Source organism: Daphnia carinata, chromosome 1 (assembly GCF_022539665.2).
Source record: "Daphnia carinata strain CSIRO-1 chromosome 1, CSIRO_AGI_Dcar_HiC_V3, whole genome shotgun sequence".
NCBI lineage: Eukaryota > Metazoa > Arthropoda > Branchiopoda > Diplostraca > Daphniidae > Daphnia > Daphnia carinata.
Genome location: NC_081331.1, coordinates 2,729,872 through 2,748,490, shown reverse-complemented (window position 1 = coordinate 2,748,490; position 18,619 = coordinate 2,729,872). Strand labels below are relative to the sequence as shown.

Genomic DNA, 18,619 nt, shown 5'->3' with positions numbered 1-18,619 from the left:
TTAATGATAGGAAGATTGCAGTTTTCTTACCGACACCCGCGATAAATTTCTGGTTCACGATAGAGATTGTAACAATCCCAGCATATTTCAGTGAATTCGGCATAAATATTCATGTCGTAAACACCACCACATTTGCTGATTTCGGTAAAAGAGTGCTTCGAAAGCGGATGCGGAAAGATGGAGAGGCCGGACGGACGCTCCGCAGTAGTAGCAGATGCCATCGCCACGACCAGCAGTCCAACAACGGTGAGTTGATTCGATAATTTAAAAGCCATCACAATGTAAGATTTCAAAGGCACGTCGTACCTGCGTCTCACAAATAACAAATATTAGCTGCCTTTTTACTTTTTTTAAGTCGAACTTTAAGTAATCAGATTACGTTAAGAAATTCACATCGTATTACCTTTTGTAATTGTAAATAAAAGTATCTTTCTTCGCCAAGATGCTAGAAACTTCTACGGTAAAACGAAACACGATAGCAGCTTTTATAGTACACATCCGCCTCTGTAAAAGCTAGTTTCATTGTACAAAAAAATTGCTATACTTAACATAAGCTGCTTATTTTGGAATGCCTACCTCTTCTCCGTTTTCAATCGCGTACTTGATTTGTCAATTATTATAATCTGGAAGAAATTTTGTACTTACGATGACCCTTCGTAGCCATTGCATCATCAACTCCCTACTGTTGTATGGACAAAAATCTATTTAAAGACTAGTGGGGAATCTTACTTGAAATGAAGCTTTGGGTTTTAAAAAAAGAAACATCATTCCAAAATTTCCATAGACGACAAGTAGCCTAATTTGTTTGAAGAGCTTGAAGAAAGCAATTTAAGGCAAGCTTTAAGCGTAGCTGATTTGCGATTGTCCCTTCGTATTATACTACTAAACATTGTTCATAATTATCCTCTGGACGTTTTTCCTTAAAATTGCCTAATACGCCTTCGCAAGATTTACCCTTTCACGTTACTAAATAACCGCAATTTTTTGCACATTTATTTAAAATTTGTTTTGTATGCAGCCATTGGCCTGGGAACGTACATTGGCTGAGTTTATAGAACGCGCTCTCCAATTCCATGAAGTAATTAAAATTTTACCTTGCCAAAAAAAAAAAATAATATTATTTTTATCCTCTAGTTTTCTAGCACCTTTTTGCTATGAGTTTTTATACTAACCTTTTGTGTCCGAACGATCGTCAAGAAGTAACGCACAGAAATTTTCAGCAATATTCTGTCTATTTCAGATACTGAGAAAAGCAAAGACAAAATCTGTAATCTTGTTTCAAAACTAGAAATCTTTCCTTTGGCGAATTTTGAAGTCGGGCATCAACACTTCTTATTCTTTTCTTTTTTCGCAATTTTTTTAGGATGACCGTGTTTTAGTTTTGCGATTTGCGACTTGCGCCAAATTTCGGCGCCAGTTGTCGGAGTAATGCAAGTTGCATCCGCCAGGTGGATCTTTCCACATGTGTAGCCGGGTTCTTTGACTGATGAGTGACCTAGGGTTTGAAGGATGACGTCCATCTAACAGATTTTTTGAAACAAAATTTCAGTTCAATCTGACGTCGCCATAATATGAAGTTCACGGTGTTTTTTGTAAGCTTTTTTTCATAATGTTTCTTTTGTTTACTTGGACCAATTTAATCATTGATAAATTCGTAAATAGGTGTTTTCCATGTTGGTCTTTGGCTGTTGCGGGAAAAAAGCCGGCCAGAAATCCGCCCTCGATGATGTTTCTGACTTGAAAGAGTTCAAAAAACTTCTAAAAACGCGAACAAGTGTATTAGTTTGCTTTACAAAATCTCTAAAAGAGTCTTCCAATGTCATCAAACAATTAACTGAAGTGTCTGAGGCAGTTCGTGGAACTGGGACAATTGTTACAGTTGATTGTGGAGGGTAAGAATAGCGCCTTGAATTTAGCTATGATCATTTTTATTAATTTTTTCTTGCACAGTGAAGGGAAAAAGCTTTGTAAGAGTTTAAAGATAAAACCGGAACCTTATATACTGAAACATTACAAGGATGGGGAATATCACAAAGATTACGACAGGAAAGAGATGGTCACTTCATTTGTTGCCTTTATGAAAGATCCATCAGGTGATGCCCCATGGGAAGAAGAAGATTCATCACAAGATGTCTTTCATCTAGCCAACCCATCGGTATGTGGAATATATTTACTCATGTGCTAAATTATAATAAATGATTTGTTCTGTTAAAGAGCCTAGCAAAACTGTTACGAAAAGAGGAGAAAAAAGGCATCATGATTATGTTCTATGCACCTTGGTGTGGATACTGTGAGTAAATCCTAAGAGCTATTTTCGATGATTTGATTTTACTTTGAAATTCCTAGGTAAGAAAATGAAGCCAGATTATGCTCAAGCTGCTACAGACCTTAAGGGCCAGGCAATTCTTGCTGCCATTGATGTTAACCGGCCAGAGAATTCTGTTGTTAGAAAACAATATAACATCACAGGATTTCCCACTCTTTTATACTTCAAGTTAGTGATCTTTTTTTTTTGTTTTTTACCTAATAGATTCAACAAATTTGTCGCGATTGTAGAAATGGTGCCATGAAATTCAGCTACGAAGGTGACAACAATAAAGATGGGATTGTTAGCTTTATGCGAAACCCTACGCAACCCACGGAAAAGCCAAAGGAACCCGAATGGTCTGACGTGGAAAGTGATGTCGTTCACCTGACTACGTCTACCTTCGATGAATTTTTAAAAAGCGAACCATCAGCGCTTGTGATGTTTTATGCCCCTTGGTGTGGCCACTGTAAAAAGATAAAGGTAAAATATTTTCGTAAATTTGATTCCCATTTTTTGTTTTAATCTGTATATCTGCCATTATTTATCTATTTTTATATCCATGATATTATTTGAAATAACGTAGCCCGAGTACATGGCGGCAGCCACCAAACTCAAGGAAATGGGAGTTGCTGGCAAACTTGTTGCCGTTGATGCTCAAAAAGAGAGTAGCCTCGGTAGCCGCTTCGGGATTCGTGGATACCCTTCGCTCAAATATTTTAAGAACGGTGAAGTGGCATTCGATGTTTCCCTGAGGGAAGAGGGTCCAATCGTCGATTTCATGAAAGATCCTAAGGAACCACCTCCACCTCCTCCACCAGAGAAGCCTTGGAGTGAAGAGCCTTCAGATGTTGTTCATTTGAACGATGAAAACTTCAAATCGACACTTAAGAAAACTAAACATGCATTGGTCATGTTTTATGCTCCTTGTAAGTTCTAAGCTACTTTTGTATGGCAATTGTATGATAAATGGTTTCTGCTGCGTTCGTCTCAGGGTGCGGGCATTGTAAACGAGCCAAGCCTGAATATACAGCAGCTGCCGCACGTTTAAAAGACGACTACAAAGTCGTCTTGGCTGCAGTTGATTGCACGGTCCAACAGGCGTTATGCAAAGTTTACGACGTCAAAGGATTTCCCAGCTTCATTTATTTCAATTACTTAAAGAACAGCCGACCCTACAGCGGAGGGAGATCAGTAATTGTTCCCAATGTGTATTTCAGCGTAACAAATTCATCTTATATGTCATTATGTTTTAGGAATCCGACTTTGTTTCTTTCATGGAGGATCCTGACAACCCGAAAAATGGTTTGCCTCCTGCACCTCCTAGCCCAGAGGAAGAGTGGACTGGCTTGGATGGTTCATCGTATTTACACCACATGACAGATAGTAACTTTGACGAGTTTGTCAAAAAGAAAGATTCCGTGCTTGTTATGTTTTACGCTCCTTGTAAGTGTGGAGATAGGAAGATCATGAAAAATTGCCAATTTCAAATCGTCTTACGTTTAATTTCTGATTACAGGGTGTGGTCACTGCAAGTCCATGAAGTCGGACTACGCATTGGCAGCCAAGAAGATGAAAGAGATGAATATTGCTGGTGAGCTAGTCACCGTTGACGCCACAGCTCAAACTGGTCTTCAAACGCGCTTCGAAATTCGTGGATTCCCAACCATCCGTTATTTCTACAAAGGCTCCAACTTATCGGCCTACGAGAGGAAGCGAAAAGCAGACGATATTGTCGATTTCATGCGAAATCCTCCTCGCTCAAAGGATGAGTTGTAACTGGGTGTCTAATTTAGACTACTTAACTGAACTGCTTTGGTAATGGAGCGTTCGGATTAACATTTCCGTTTTCCCGATTAGTGAATCAGTTTCTTGCAATGATTTGAATTGTCTATCAAAATCTCTCATTCGTACAGCCTTATCCTCATCTATACAGCAACTCTCGTTTTTCATCAAGTAACTTTTCGTATTAGGCCAACCCCAAGTGGCAGCAGTCTTTCGCTAACCATATGTGATGTCGCATTCATCGTTTGTTATTGGTTGTATGGTTAAGCCCTTACAGATCGCGTGCCCAAGTTATAAAATCGAGTATGACATGTCGGTAATTCTTGCCCTGTGTCTGCACAACTTCCTGGGCTGGCCATCTTAAAGTGCCTTCAAAAATGGAGCCATGGAAGTGCGGCACACGGATTAATAATAAGGAATGGTAAGTGGCTTTTCTCTCTCTCACCCTATGCTATCTCTTTATCACGCACTATTTCCCTTTTTCTCACTCTGTCTTTCTCTGTCGTGTGCAATAACGAGACAGATAGAATGAATCTATGACTGCGCCGTTTGAATAACAATAATCCTTGTTTTTTGGGTTGAATAATAATGGCATTCCAGATGATGACTGGCCGTCTTGTGACTCCTATCCGTTCTAAAGAAGGGAGAGTGAGTGTGTCGAGAGGAAAACTCCTCTTGAAGGACGTCTGCGAGATGAAAAGCAGGAGCTGCCCTATCTAATGATAAAATCAGATACTTGTCGGTCGATCCTTTTTTAATGAATTCGGGGCCGTGTCTTTTTTTTTTCTTCTTCTCGTCCCAATCTTCCCATAGTGCCGAGTCGAGGTTTCATGCCAACAGCCAGTTAAATAGAAAAAATTCTCCATGGCTTTTTGTCTGCTCGCCTCTTGAGGACGAGTGTGCGTGTATGTGTGTTTGTTTGTCGAATGATGGTATGAACTGTGGCAGACCTCTTGCTAGAACGATGGCTGGCCGGCATAGCGCGCAGTATTAATGTGGCGGGTTGGCGGATGGAAGGCAAAAGGCGGGCTGTAACTGAAATCAAAGCGAGTATGGGCTGCCCCATCTTCTGGCGTTCGGTTGAGGATAACCTTCGCGACCTGGTACGATTACTTGTGGCCAACCCCATCAGCTCTTCTTCCCATCCGCCGCGCCTTAAATCCCCCTATCCTTTCCTCCCGTCAAGAAAAAGAGAAAAAAAAAAAAGAAAAACGGCGGCCTGGCTTTGGTTACGTCTGCAATGTCCTGCACTACTTTTAACTGTGAGTATGTATATATATATATGTGTGTGTATGTGTGTGTGTGTGTCTGTATGTGTATATACTTCCTTTCTCGTTTTTTTTTCTTTTTGTTTTGTTTTTGTCCTTTTACTCTTCTTTTCAAAACTCTTGTTTGTTTAAATCTGACGACTTTTTCTTCTATTATTTTCTTTTTAGTTGACGTCATTGGCGTTATAGCTAGTCTGTTAAACAGATTTCGGATAATGTTGATTATTTCCCCCTACACACTTTCCACAAGTAAATCGCAACGCGGCTGGGAGGAGATCAACTTGGAAAAATAAATTGGGCTTTGCATCTTTTAAAACTTGCTCAATGAAAAATCCGCGTTTTGCAATAACACCCGCCAGATGATGCCGGATTTCCAAATCAGGGTAACCGTTTTATTATTTCTTTTTAGTGTGTTCTAACTTAAATCTTCCAATGACATTTTTTTGTTTAAGAGACAGCGCAAAATTTCATCAATTTATCAGAACTTTCAAGAACTTTCTTCAACCGATTTGGCCGCAGATTTCAATCGAGGAACATCTGCTAGGATTCTAATGGCTCCTTTTTCTCGTCGGTCGTCGCGCTATCAACACATGGTCCGTCCACGTCCAGTATTGTGTGTGTGTGGTTAAGTATCGCGTTACCCTGAAAAAAATTTTTTTTTTGAAAAGTCCGTCTGGATGTTGCTGCTGCAGTAACTCGGTTTTTCGGGTGTAGTATTGAAGAACGAAAGGAAAGGCGGAGAGCTGATTTAATTGAAGTTTGATAAACAATCAACGAACAGTCTCGCAAAATGACGATTCAGCTTTCGTAGCACATGAATGTAGGGTAACCGCAAAAAAATTTCAACCGTCCCAGATCGAAGACTGAACATTCTTCGAGGCCAGCCATTGCGCCAACTAAAGAAGTACAACTTTTCTTTTGCAAGGAAAAAGGAAAAGAAGAAAAGCATCTGACGCAGTATGAAAAATGAGATCGAATCGTTGTTTCCAACTTGCCAAGGATTGAAATCATCGTTGGCACATTAATTTAAGACATTTATGTCCGTCCTCCCGCTTCTGTTTCCTTCTATGTTTTTATCGTTCAGCAACGGCATGAATTTTGCGCCTTGCACACCGAATCAAGACTCCTGGCCGAGAAGATTTTAGACGGCCATCTTTTGCTTGAATTGATCAAGAATCGCTGTATGGTGGTAGGAGGAGCAGCGCGATGGACAAAGTTCAAGCAGCACAACGCCAAGCGTTCTGGCTTGCAGCAAAGAAACGCTAGCTGTCGGGATTCAATTCATTTCTGTACAGAGATAAGATCCGCAACTTCTTCTGGGTCTCTTCGGTTCGTCCGCATTTGCCTGATGATGAGGGTCGCTAAAAAAAAAAAAGAACTCTTTCAAGACGAATCTCTGCTTAGCTCATTAATGGACAAGGCCAGAGGCAGCTGCTTGGTTGATCATTGCGTCGGACCATATTCCTAATATTTCATGTCTATTCATTTCTACCATCCATAAAGCTGTTTCTCGTAGATCAGCCGCCGACCGGGATTTCTGGTAATCATTTCAACGACCTATCGTGGGTGGTGCAACCGACTTTAGAGCCTGGAAGAAAAAAAACGAGTTGAATGGCCTAAGAAAGGATTTTTTTTTTGTTTGTTTGTTGCCCGATAGGTTGACGGTGATGGGACTGGAGGCGACCCCATCGGCCTATTTGAGGATTTTACCTCCGAAAAGCGATTGTACGAGAAGGCGAGGGCAAGAAGATGAGAATATCGAGTCGACGAGAGACGTAGCACGAAAGAAGAGAGGGGAGATGAAAAAGGAAAAAAATAGAAACAGACGAAAAGAAAAAAAAAAAACAAAAAAAAACAGGGAAAAGAGTTCCAGCTTTTTAGAGAAAAGAGGACTGAATCGAGCGGCAGTTGTTTCACCGATGGTGCCAGTGTTGGATGCTGCTGCGGCACTTGACAAAAGTTGCCACCACTGTTGCTGCTTCTAGTGCTGCTGTGGACGCGCGGCTACAGTGTGACCGATTGGTCCTTGACCAGAACACCCCAGACTAACATTCGTCTTTTCCTCTTCTTATTCTTCCTCGTCTTCATCTCTTTTCTTCTTCTCATTCTCCTCCTCCCCGCTCCTCCTTCCTCGCTGCTCTCGTGTTGTTGTCCTGTCGCATTCGGGGGTGCTGCGGGGGTCTTGTATCCGATCCGCTCATTGATCAAGTCCAAGTCGCTCAGTCGCGTCCGTTGCGTCTGTGGCGGGCGGCTGACCAGTTCGCGCGGCGTCGTGAATTTTCAAACAGCTTTGAAAAAGTCGTTTTCGGCGGTTAAGCGCCTTCAGTGTTGCTTCTATCGAGCCCGGGATATCGTCGAGGGAGTCGCTCTCGCTCCAATCCTATCCTCTACTAACATTTCTTGTCTGCCTACCTAACAATCTATCTCTCTATTGGATCGAATTTGACCGATTCGTTAGTGTTTGGTTGGACCTTCCGTTGTTCCGTTTTTTTTTTTCAAATTTTTTTTTTTTCCTGCGGTTAAAAAATTTCGTCCGGAGGCTGGAATCCCGTTCCAGTTCGATTAGATATTATACGGAAGCACACAGTTTCTGACGTGCCACAGCTACAGTCTCTTTTTGTGGGGGACTGGAGTCAACAGGACTTTAATCGCATTAAAGTCCCTCCGACCCGAGAGAGGTACGGAGAATGGGATCCGGATCGCGGAGTGCGGGCCGCGATCCTTGGCCCACGCTGGCATCCATCGCGGCCATCATCTGCTGGATTAGCTGGATACCTTCGGCCGTTCACTCCGCCCTGCCGTCAGGTACGTAACATCTTTTTGGTTTTTTTTTCATTTTTTTTTTTTTGCACAAATGTCTTTTTAATTTTCCGCCCCATTACGCGATAATTGCAACACAAAAGAGGGTTGCTCGTGGCTCACGGTATGTTGTCACGAACGTGAATGAAAAACACGGGACAATAATAAATTTGAGTCAAATGGTGTGAGCCTAACGAGAAGGCCGAAACGATGTTAGTTTTTAAGGCTCTCTCTCTCACTCTATTTTTAGTCGAGCGTGAAAATGTCCCCTCCGTGTCAAACGTTCGTTGCTTAACACTGCCAGATGTCGACTCGTCGTTTCACTCGTCCATGTTTCTTTTGCTTCTTCTACTTCAAAAACTGTTTCTGGTAACTCCCCAGAAATTGTCTTGCAGCTATGACGCCGAAATAGCTCTCGACACCCTCACGGATTCTCTTTAAGGCTTTATTTCATCCCTCGTTTGGCCTTTTGTTGAGAAACATCTAACAGCAAAAAAAAAAAAAAAAAATTCCCGTCGTGAAACCTGACGGATCACTTTATTGGGGTCGGTTTTGTTTATTGAATTCTGTGGGCTTTTTCATCTTTCTGATGTCCTAGTTAAATGATTGCCTTTCCAATGGCGGATTCTTTCATGACCGTTTGGTGTTTTCAATTTTGTGTTGAGACGCCGTTTTTTGATTTGTCTCGCGTGTGTTTATACGGTCGCAGGATCGTGAAAGACAAGAGGCGCCATTGATCAGCCATCGTGAGCCGTTCACGTCTAGACGGAGGTGACCTCTGACCTACCCGAAAGTCTCCAAGTTTCTTCCTTTCTCTCATTCCCCTCTCGGCTGCGGATGAAAGGAACAAAAACAAAACCAGAAAAACAAAACAAAACAAACGAGACCAAACCAAAAAAAAATAAAATAAAATAAAATAATAATGTTGCAGAGTGCAGCAGCAACGAACGAGCTTGTGCGTGATTATCGCGCCCATAGAGACGTTTCTCCTCCTCCTCCTTTTCTTCCATCGGCCTCGAACATGTCCGGAACTTTGTGTTTCTTTTGCCGGGTAACTCTATCCGCTCTACTTTATTTTATTTTATTTTTCTTCTTCTTATTTGTTTAATTTCCCTAACACCACTAACATATTAAGAGATTAATATTTTCTTTTGGCCTCCTTCTTTCTCTACTTCTTCATCAGTTTTCTCCTTCTTTCGTGTTTTGTTTGGGTTGTATCGTTGGTTCAGCTGGTCGATGATGGTGTAGGACTTGTAGTGGCTGTCGGTGTTGGTACTGGTCCTGCTAAGTTTCTCGTGAAACAGTCGGTTGATAGTTTGTTTACCGAAGAGAAGGGCACAAGGAGGAGAAAGACGAGACGGAAGTGAGTTCGAGAAATCTCTCTGCGCTCCCAAAAAGATGAGCGATGATTGAAAGCGTCTACATAAATATGTAACGAATCTCAGCGGCACTAGTCAGCAAGGACCTTGGCCTCCTATCTCATCGCACCCACCTCCTCTCTTGCTCTTAGCGCCCTTTTATTTTCGTTTCTCGCATCAACATCCCAACATCATGCCGTGATCGTCCTTATATCGTCCTCATCAGCAGCTCTTCAAAATCAGGACATATCATCGTTATCCGTTCGTCCCTTTTTTTTTTTTTTTTTTTTTTTTTTTATATAATTCATAAAATTTCCGCTGGTAATGTAGTCGCTGTAAAGTGTACTTGTTAACTGTCACGGAAAACGTGAAAGTGAAATGACAGATGATAATGATGATGACGGCTGTTCAAATAGGAACTATCTCTGTCAGCAAGACATTAAGAAAAACACACATGGCTGAACGACGGCCACTGCTTCTGGCAGACATCATCCCTTCAAAAAAAACAAAAAAACATATACAATATGTATAGGACCGGAGTCTTGTGTAAATGCTGCAAGTAGACTGCTGAAACTTAACAAGTTGTTTGTCAGCTAGTGTATCAGTTAAATTGTACAAATGCCATGTATCCCGCTCGAGAACTTTTCTTGTTATCACTCACACAGTAATTTGATGCTGTTGAAACAGATGCGGCAGATTTGTTGGAAGCTGTGGGCATTAGCCAACTACCCTTGGGTGTAGTAAATACTACGGGTATTTGCGATCAGAGGGCGGTAGCTATCGATGACGGAATTCCCGTGTACGGACGAGCTGATCAAGCCTATCGGCTGACCCAAAGAGCCGTTCTCACCGTTTCCACCGCTCAAGTCTTCCAAGGTAAGGCTGTTGGATTTTCTTTCATTAACAAACAAAAACATCTAGAAAAAAAAAAAAGGGAAAAATGAACTAATTGCATTGCACATACAGAGGGATTCCCCGATGATCTGAGCATCGTCGCGACGTTGAGGCCGGCCCAGGGTGTCAACTCTGTCCTGTTTGCCGTCTACAACGACGCTGGCGACGAGCAACTGGTCGTCTCGGTCGGCAAGACCGTGTCCATCACCTACCAGGAAGGCGACGATGAAGGCAACAGAAGTCCACCTCTTCAGGTCGACTTTGGAGTCAGGATGAACGACGGAAAGTCAGTTTGATTTCGATTGAATTTTTTTTTTTGGAACGCTCTCTTATTCTTTTTTCATTGATCTTTGATCTACAGGTGGCATCGCCTGGGAATCAGCATCAAGGGCAATGCCGTCACTCTGATCAAAGACTGCGAGCAGCAAGTGACCAAGCCGCTGCCCAGACAAGGCCAGAAATTGAGCAATTCCGGCATCATTCTCATCGGTCAACAACTTCTCGATGAAAGTTTCTACTCGGTAGGTGAGTGAGAAGTGCGCACGTATTACATTTTGCGGACCAAATGTTTGGACCGATTGGGATTTAATCATTGAATTTTATTACAGGGAGATTTACAACAATTGATTTTGGTACCATCACCCGAGTCAGCGTACGAAGTATGCAAACAGTTTATGCCAGACTGCAGCAAGCCTATTGGCAAAGTGGGCGATTCGGGCCGTAACGGCGCATCATCTTCCAATACGAAACGGCAACTTCCTCTGAGTGTAACAGCCTCCGCTGGAGCCGAGACCTTGGTTTACGCCCAAGCTCCAAATGGAAGTTTCGTGGTGAGTTGACATTGTTCGGTAGATGATGAACATTTACGATTATATCTTGATTGTCATTTGTTCGTCAATGATTGATGTGAATCTTTTTGCTAGGAGAACGAAGGATCTGGTGATGGTGTAGGTATCGGTGGAAACAATGGTGGCAATTATTATTTGCCGGGGCCACCAGGACCAAGAGGTTATGCTGGACCTCCAGGTCCCCTTGGTCCACGCGGTCAAAAGGGTGAGCCCGGACGCGATGGATTGAATGGCAATATAGGAATCCAGGGACCACCAGGTCACGTTTTCATGATTCCGGTTTGTGATTCTAATTTTTTCTTCTTTTTTTTTATGGCTCATTTAAATAATGCATTCAAATTTGTATCCAGTTGAGTCTTCAAGGCAACGAGAAGGGACCAGACGCTCAAGCGGAACAATTCCGCCAGATGCTCTCTCAACACATGGTTTCGAAACAACTCACTTTGCTAACTCCGGAAACATCTTTTAACAACTGTCTTTCCTTCTGTTCACAGATGGCCATGCAAGGCTCTCCCGGCCCTCAAGGTATGACTGGTATTCACGGCCCTACAGGACCACCGGGATCGGAAGGTCAAAAAGGAGAACCCGGCGATACGGGTGAACCGGTAAGTTATGTTCTTGTCTCTTAATTATTCTTTCGAGAAAATACATTTATTTTGCATTGAATAAAATACTTAAGGGTCCTCGAGGTCTTCGTGGTATGATGGGACTCCCAGGACGAGAAGGTAAACGCGGTCGCCCTGGACGTGATGGCGAACGCGGCTCTACTGGCCCACCAGGAGTTAAAGGCGAACAAGGTAACCAGGGACTACTGGGTTTGCCCGGCGAGAAAGGAGATCGAGGTGAGATCGGTAACACCGGAGACGTCGGTCAACCCGGACACGACGGCCAACAAGGTGAAGACGGACCTGCAGGCTTGCCTGGTATGCCTGGTGAAATGGGTCCACGAGGATTCCCCGGACAGAGAGGCTTTCCTGGTCTTCCTGGACCTCCAGGCATTCCTGGTAGTGAAGGTATTACTGGTCCCAAGGGAAACACTGGTCCATCTGGAGGACCCGGAGCCCCTGGTCAAACCGGACCCAATGGTCCTATTGGCCCACCTGGACCGCAAGGAGTTCTAGGACCACCTGGAACGGCTGGTCCAAGAGGAAAACCCGGTTTGCCAGGTTTACCCGGTGCTGATGGTCTACCAGGACCATCTGGCAATCCTGGAACACCCGGATCGAAAGGTGACACTGGAAGCACTGGAGCTCAGGTACCTAACATAATCTATTCATTTTCTTTTAAAACGTTTGTTGCTTAACCCATTTATTTAATATTCGTCTAGGGTCCAGTCGGTTTCCCAGGTGTCCGTGGTCCTAAAGGTGATCAAGGTGCTCGAGGACCGTTGGGCGAGAAAGGTGACAAGGGCGATAAAGGTGCGGACGGTGACAAAGGAGACGTCGGTCAAAAGGGCGAACGAGGACCGCAAGGTCTTCAAGGAACAGCCGGTTTGGAAGGACCCGAAGGACCTAAAGGTTTTGAAGGCCCTCGCGGTGAAGCTGGACCACCAGGCCCTACTGGAGAGAAAGGAAAATTGGGTGTACCCGGTTTCCCTGGCTACCCTGGACCACCTGGAGAGAAAGGAGACAAAGGCACACCCGGGCGGCCTGGAACACCCGGCGACAAAGGAGATCGAGTATATTCTCCGAATGGCTGATTGTTTATTTTCTTATTACGAAATGATTGGCTTATTATTTTAACTCATCTGTTATAGGGCAACACTGGAACTCCAGGAGAACGTGGAGAGCAGGGTCCGCGCGTGAGTTCAAAATTCAAAAATGAAATTGAAACGTTTCAAAACATCAAAAGTCTGACCAACTATCCAACCAAAAAAACTACAGGGTTTCAGAGGATCTCGCGGCCGAACGGGCAAACAAGGAGTTACTGGACCTAAAGGTGATACTGGACAACCCGGCCCACCAGGCACACAAGGAGAGCGAGGTCTGCCTGGATCTGAGGGAGTTCGAGGACTTACAGGACAGCAGGGTCTATCTGGTCTTCATGGCAAGGACGGAGTACCTGGACCACCGGGCGAGCGCGGGCCTCCAGTAACAACGAAATATGTTTCAATTGAAATGTCGTTCTCTGTTTTGGACTACCTTATACTGTGTCCTGTTTGTTTCGCCTTTCCAATTAGGGTCAACCAGGCGCCGATGGGCCAATTGGAGCTCCCGGAGTAGTTGGATTGCCCGGTCAAACAGGTGAGGGAGGTCCGACTGGAGAACCCGGTGAAGCAGGTCCTCCTGGCGCTCCCGGTGAGCCTGGACATTCGGGTGATGCTGGTAAAGAAGGCCCACAAGGACCCCCTGGTCCGCAAGGCAAGCAAGGTCCCATTGGTCCATCCGGATTGCCAGGTTTCCCCGGCGAACGTGGTCTCGCTGGATTACCAGTGAGTTTTAAACAGCATTTAAATCATTTAAAGAAAGGCAATGATTCAAATTACATTTTTATTTGGTGTGATGTTAGGGTATGCCCGGACTTAAAGGAGAAATGGGACCTGTTGGTCCAGCCGGTCCGGCAGGAGACAAAGGACAGCAAGGAGAATCTGGTAAAGAAGGACCACCTGGTCCTGAAGGTAGAGCTGGTCAACAAGGTCCGCCTGGACCATCTGGTGCCAAAGGTGACACGGTATGTCATCGATTCTTAAGTACTTTTTTGCTTGAACGTGATTTGATTGATTGCACCTGACAATATTTATCATTGTTATTTTCTAATTCCATTGATAAACCGATAGGGAGACCCTGGAATTCCCGGTCCAACTGGAAGAGATGGACTCCCGGGACAACGCGGTTTGCCAGGACCACCAGGACCTATGGGCCCGCCAGGAGAAGACGGTGATAAGGGAGAGGCCGGCAAACCCGGTGAGAAAGGATTCAAAGGAGGGAAAGGAGATTCTGTAAGTTGCCACAAAATCTATGTCAACTGTCTGTGTCTTTTACTTTTCTTTTATTTATTAGGGACCTCCTGGACCGAACGGCAACCCCGGTTTACGCGGAGAAGTGGGACCGATCGGCCCTCCGGGAGAACGAGGTCCCCCTGGTGATATTGGACGACGAGGTGGCAAAGGAGAAGACGGACCTCAAGGTCCTGGTGGACCACCTGGTCCCATCGGAAACCAAGGTCTGCCCGGCCCTGGTGGAGTTAAGGGAGAGAAAGGAGACTTTGGTCAAAAGGGTCCAGTTGGCCCGGCTGGCGCTCCCGGAGAACAAGGACCTCCTGGTACCAAAGGTGTTCAAGGTTTACCCGGAGCACCTGGACCAGAGGGTAATCAAGGACCCAAAGGTGAAACCGGAATCACTGGACCACCTGGTCCACCCGGCCAGGATGGAGCTCATGTAAAACTTTTATTTTTGAAAATGGAAATCCTAAAAAAATCTAATGGTTTTTAACTAAACTGTTGAATGGATTAGGGTAAAAGAGGACCAGCCGGACCTAAAGGAGAAGAAGGAAAGCCTGGCATCCAAGGTGCACCTGGACCACGAGGTGTTGCTGGCCCCGAAGGACCTAAGGGAAGCCCGGGTAATCCAGGTTTCCCTGGACCAAACGGCGAGCCTGGCGAACAAGGGCCAAAGGGAGAACCGGGCAAAGATGGTTTGGACGGCAAAGCAGGCGAAACCGGCCTTCCAGGTGAAGCTGGTGCTCCGGGTAAAATGGGCTTGCCGGGATCTCCTGGCAAACCTGGACCAGAAGGACCAGCTGGTGTTCAAGGCAGCACCGGTCTTCCTGGTGACAAGGGCGACAAAGGTACTCAGGGTCTACCTGGACCTCAGGGTTCACCGGGAGATCAAGGTGTCCACGGACCTCAAGGACCTCCTGGACTCCGTGGCTCTCCAGGACCCGCGGTACGTTATTAACAACCGAGGAAAAAAATCTGATTTTGGATTTAATCCAAAGTTGGTTATTGACATTAGGGTGATGTTGGACCTCCAGGCAAGCCGGGTAAGGCCGGCAACCCTGGACCTAACGGCGAAGCCGGTATAAGAGGTGAAAAGGGCGATCGCGGCCGACGAGGACCTAAAGGACATCGTGGTGAGTTGGGAGCTGCTGGACGTAAAGGAGAAGTCGGTGAGAAGGGTGAGGGCGGAGAACGCGGAGTTCAAGGACCTGTTGGACCTAAAGGCGAACCGGTATTTTTTGAAAATGTTTTAATAGTTTGTTGATTAAACATGAAAATGCTGAAACCCATTTTTGATGAGTTTAGGGACCACTTGGACCGATGGGTCAAAAAGGAAACGATGGACCTCAAGGTTTACCCGGATTGGAAGGACCCCCTGGACCTAAAGGATCTGAGGGACAAACTGGTAATTCCTTTCATTCTAATTTTCGTTATTTAAATTTGGCCGTTTTCTTTAATTATTGATTGAATAAAATCAGGACCTAAGGGAGATTCTGGACCTTCTGGACCTCCTGGACCTCCTGGTCCACCAGGAGAGTTGCCTCTTCTGCCTCCAGAATTGCTCTTCCAACGAGACAGTCCAGCGGCACCTGCCGGACGCAGGAAACGCGACTCAGCCGACGGTGAAGAAGAAGAGTTCGACGATCGCTATAAGCGCGCAGTTGGGTAATGAACGTTCATTTGGAATGTTAAAAGAATTCTTTGTTTTGCCTTTTTATTAAAAAAAAAAAAGAAAAAGAGGAAAGAAAAAAAAAACTTGTTTTTCGTTGACAAGTTCCTATTTGAAATGATTGATATTTCCTGACAGTGGCAAGTCTGACGACGGACCCAAAGAAGATCTGAACGGCAAGCTGCTGGACATGTACAGTTCCATCTACACGATGCGACAGGACCTGGAGCGCATCAAGAAACCGCAAGGCTCCAAGGAGAACCCGGTCCGATCGTGCAAGGACTTGTACTTTGGCCACCCGCAGTTCAAAGACGGTAAGAACATCAAACTATTTCAACATTTCGGGTTGCCCTCTCTCTCGCTCTCGCTAAACATAAAATGTTGATCTTGTGTGACAATTTCAACATGGCAACGCCGACAAGCGGTAGGGGGGGGGGGGCAAATAACAAACGAGACAACGAAAATAAGAAATGCATCAGACAAAAAGAAAAAGACATTTAATTGAATACAAACTGGTTGGCAGGTTGGTACTGGATCGACCCGAATTTGGGCATGCCGGACGACGCCATCTACGTTTTTTGTAACATGACTGGCTCGGGTGAGACTTGCGTCTACCCGGACCTTCAGTCGTCGAAAATGCCCAACATTCCTTGGCGCAAAGAGGGTGGCAAAGAGGACTGGTACTCGAACATGCGTGGAGCTTCCAAGGTGACGTACGAAACGGTGGGTGTGGTCCAGATGACCTTCCTGCGTTTGTTGAGCCAAAAGGCCCACCAGAATTTCACCTTCACCTGTGTCAACTCGGCCGCCTGGTACAATCAGCGCACCTTCAATTACGATCAGGTATGTTAAAAGGAATTATTTGTTTGTTTCTTTTTGAATTCCTTGTCCGTCTTCTTCTTCTTCTTCTTCTTCTTTTGTCTTTACTTAATGTGGCTCGTGATTTCGTGACCGGTGTATATTAAACAACTTGATTCCTTCCATATCTGTTGTCACGAACAGGCCATCAAGCTGCTGGGCGATAACGAACAGGAATTCAGCGCCAAAGGAGTCCGACCCAACGTCATTCTAGACGGATGCAAAGTACCGTTTTTTTTTTTTCTTTTCTTTTTTTTTTTTTTTTTTTGTCGAATCGTTTGACTTTGATTGTTGTCCACTTTTGAATGTCCATCTAGAATCGCAAGGGCAGCAGTAAAACCGTCTTCGAGATCCGCAGCGACAAGCTGGGCCAGTTGCCCATTATCGATTTCTTCCCGGTCGATTACGGTCAACCTCACCAGGCCTTTGGTTTCGAGGTCGGACCCGTCTGTTTCAAATGATTGAGTTTTTTTGTGCAGCGAAATCAACGCCCATCAACGTAATCCAACCATCACCACTAAACGACAAAGCAACAACGGGCCAAAAAAAAAAAAAAATGACGACGACACACATACACACACACAGACATATTTACAAACATACACACACACCCAGTGGAAGAAAACAAAAAACTATTCTCTCACACACAAATCAACCGGCGCAAGATGATAAACCATTCAGATTTATGGTTGGTTTCTTTATCTTTTTTTTTTGTTTTTGTTTTTTTCCTCACCGGTTTTTTTTTTCATGTCTTTTTTTTTTCTTCTTCCATTTTTTTTTCCCCTTTATAAATATTCGTAAAAAAAAAAAAACGCTTTGAAAACACACAAACATCCTTTCTGGTTCCCGATTCCGGATGACTGTTGACTGACTGACGTTCATTGACCGAAAAGAAACACACACACACGTAGATCCAACAAAACATACGCTCTCAATCAACTGCGGCCTTGATGGTTTTCTTTTTCTTCAGAAATTCTCACGACATGAACGAAGAGAAAAGCTTTTTTTTTTTTTTTTTTTTTTTTTTTTTTTTTTTTACAACACGGACACAACAACACCTTCTTTCCATTAAATTTTTTCGCATTTCTCTCCTTGACGATTCGATGTGCCACCGTTCTCTCTTTTTTTTTTTTTTTCTCCCTCACTTTCTCTCTGAATGACTTTGTCTCTTTTTTAGATTTTCATGGATTGACCACACCTTGTTTTATTGTTTTTATTTTTTTTTTTTTTTGTTATTTCGCTATCAAAGAAAAATCAACACATACATTACACAAACCGAGTGATTTCAAATGACACATTTATAGATAGGTCGGGCTATTTTAGTGGAAACAAAATAATGTCACTCACACATCCCCTAAAAATAAAAGACAAAAAAAAAAATATTTTCAAACAAAAAAAACACAAAAAAAAAAAGAAATTACTTTGATGGAATATGTAGATGTGTACAACCTAAGCGAAAAAGATTTCAACATTTTTTTTTTTTTCCTCTCTCTTTTCTCTCTGTTTCTCATATTATACTTTTGGCGTGGGGGGTCTGACGACAGCGCAACAACACTTTCAAAAGAAAAGAGAGAAAAAAAAAGAAAAGAAAGAAAATCACTGCCACAAAATATATTTTAAAAATTTGTTTTGTTTTGCCACACACATTTTGTAGAGCCCGCCGCAGAGCAGACGACCAATTCTTTTGACTATTCTCCCTCTCTATTACGTTTCGCCTTTTTTACATCCTTCATTTTTATTTTTAAAAAATTTGTTAATGGATGCCAATCATGTGTCGTGTCTATTCTCTTTCTCTCTCTATCTCTCTCTGTGTCTGCGAGCATTTGATTTGAATTTGATTTTTTTTTTTTTTTGCAACAACAACAACCAATAACAAGCTGTGTCTCATTGTTCTCGT

General features: G+C 43.8%; 2 protein-coding genes across 2 annotated transcripts; both read left to right on the top strand.

Moving 5' to 3' along the window:
* The first annotated feature begins 1,442 nt into the window (after positions 1-1,442).
* LOC130691988 (protein disulfide-isomerase A5-like) lies at positions 1,443-4,697 on the top strand. Its single transcript, XM_057515036.2, has 10 exons — positions 1,443-1,592; positions 1,663-1,892; positions 1,951-2,155; positions 2,215-2,290; positions 2,347-2,494; positions 2,557-2,788; positions 2,892-3,234; positions 3,300-3,499; positions 3,562-3,751; positions 3,825-4,697. Exons 1-10 carry the CDS (start codon positions 1,572-1,574, stop codon positions 4,082-4,084), a joined length of 1,905 nt encoding a protein of 634 aa, XP_057371019.1. The 5' UTR covers positions 1,443-1,571; the 3' UTR covers positions 4,085-4,697.
* A 3,223-nt stretch (positions 4,698-7,920) lies between these two features.
* Positions 7,921-17,545, top strand: LOC130692007 (collagen alpha-1(V) chain-like). The gene is made up of 24 exons (XM_057515059.2): positions 7,921-8,163; positions 10,203-10,391; positions 10,482-10,695; positions 10,771-10,930; positions 11,018-11,239; positions 11,333-11,536; positions 11,608-11,682; positions 11,752-11,862; positions 11,937-12,512; positions 12,585-12,935; positions 13,014-13,058; positions 13,141-13,347; positions 13,437-13,688; positions 13,766-13,927; positions 14,034-14,195; positions 14,257-14,634; positions 14,710-15,141; positions 15,211-15,426; positions 15,501-15,600; positions 15,674-15,860; positions 16,003-16,178; positions 16,388-16,707; positions 16,867-16,947; positions 17,040-17,545. Exons 1-24 carry the CDS (start codon positions 8,046-8,048, stop codon positions 17,181-17,183), a joined length of 5,082 nt encoding a protein of 1,693 aa, XP_057371042.1. The 5' UTR covers positions 7,921-8,045; the 3' UTR covers positions 17,184-17,545.
* The last annotated feature ends 1,074 nt before the right edge of the window (positions 17,546-18,619 follow it).

What these genes read in the sequence shown, in the direction of transcription:
- LOC130691988 (XM_057515036.2), top strand. Translation starts at nt 1,572, where the DNA reads ATGAAGTTCACGGTGTTTTTT. An exon ending in GTTACAGTTGATTGTGGAGG is followed by an intron (nt 1,893 to 1,950) that starts GTAAGAATAGCG and finishes TTTCTTGCACAG; the next exon opens with TGAAGGGAAAAAGCTTTGTA. An exon ending in TGTTATGTTTTACGCTCCTT is followed by an intron (nt 3,752 to 3,824) that starts GTAAGTGTGGAG and finishes TTCTGATTACAG; the next exon opens with GGTGTGGTCACTGCAAGTCC.
- LOC130692007 (XM_057515059.2), top strand. Translation starts at nt 8,046, where the DNA reads ATGGGATCCGGATCGCGGAGTGCGGGCCGCGATCCTTGGCCCACGCTG. An exon ending in AAGGAGGGAAAGGAGATTCT is followed by an intron (nt 14,196 to 14,256) that starts GTAAGTTGCCAC and finishes TTTATTTATTAG; the next exon opens with GGACCTCCTGGACCGAACGG. An exon ending in TTGGACCTAAAGGCGAACCG is followed by an intron (nt 15,427 to 15,500) that starts GTATTTTTTGAA and finishes TGATGAGTTTAG; the next exon opens with GGACCACTTGGACCGATGGG.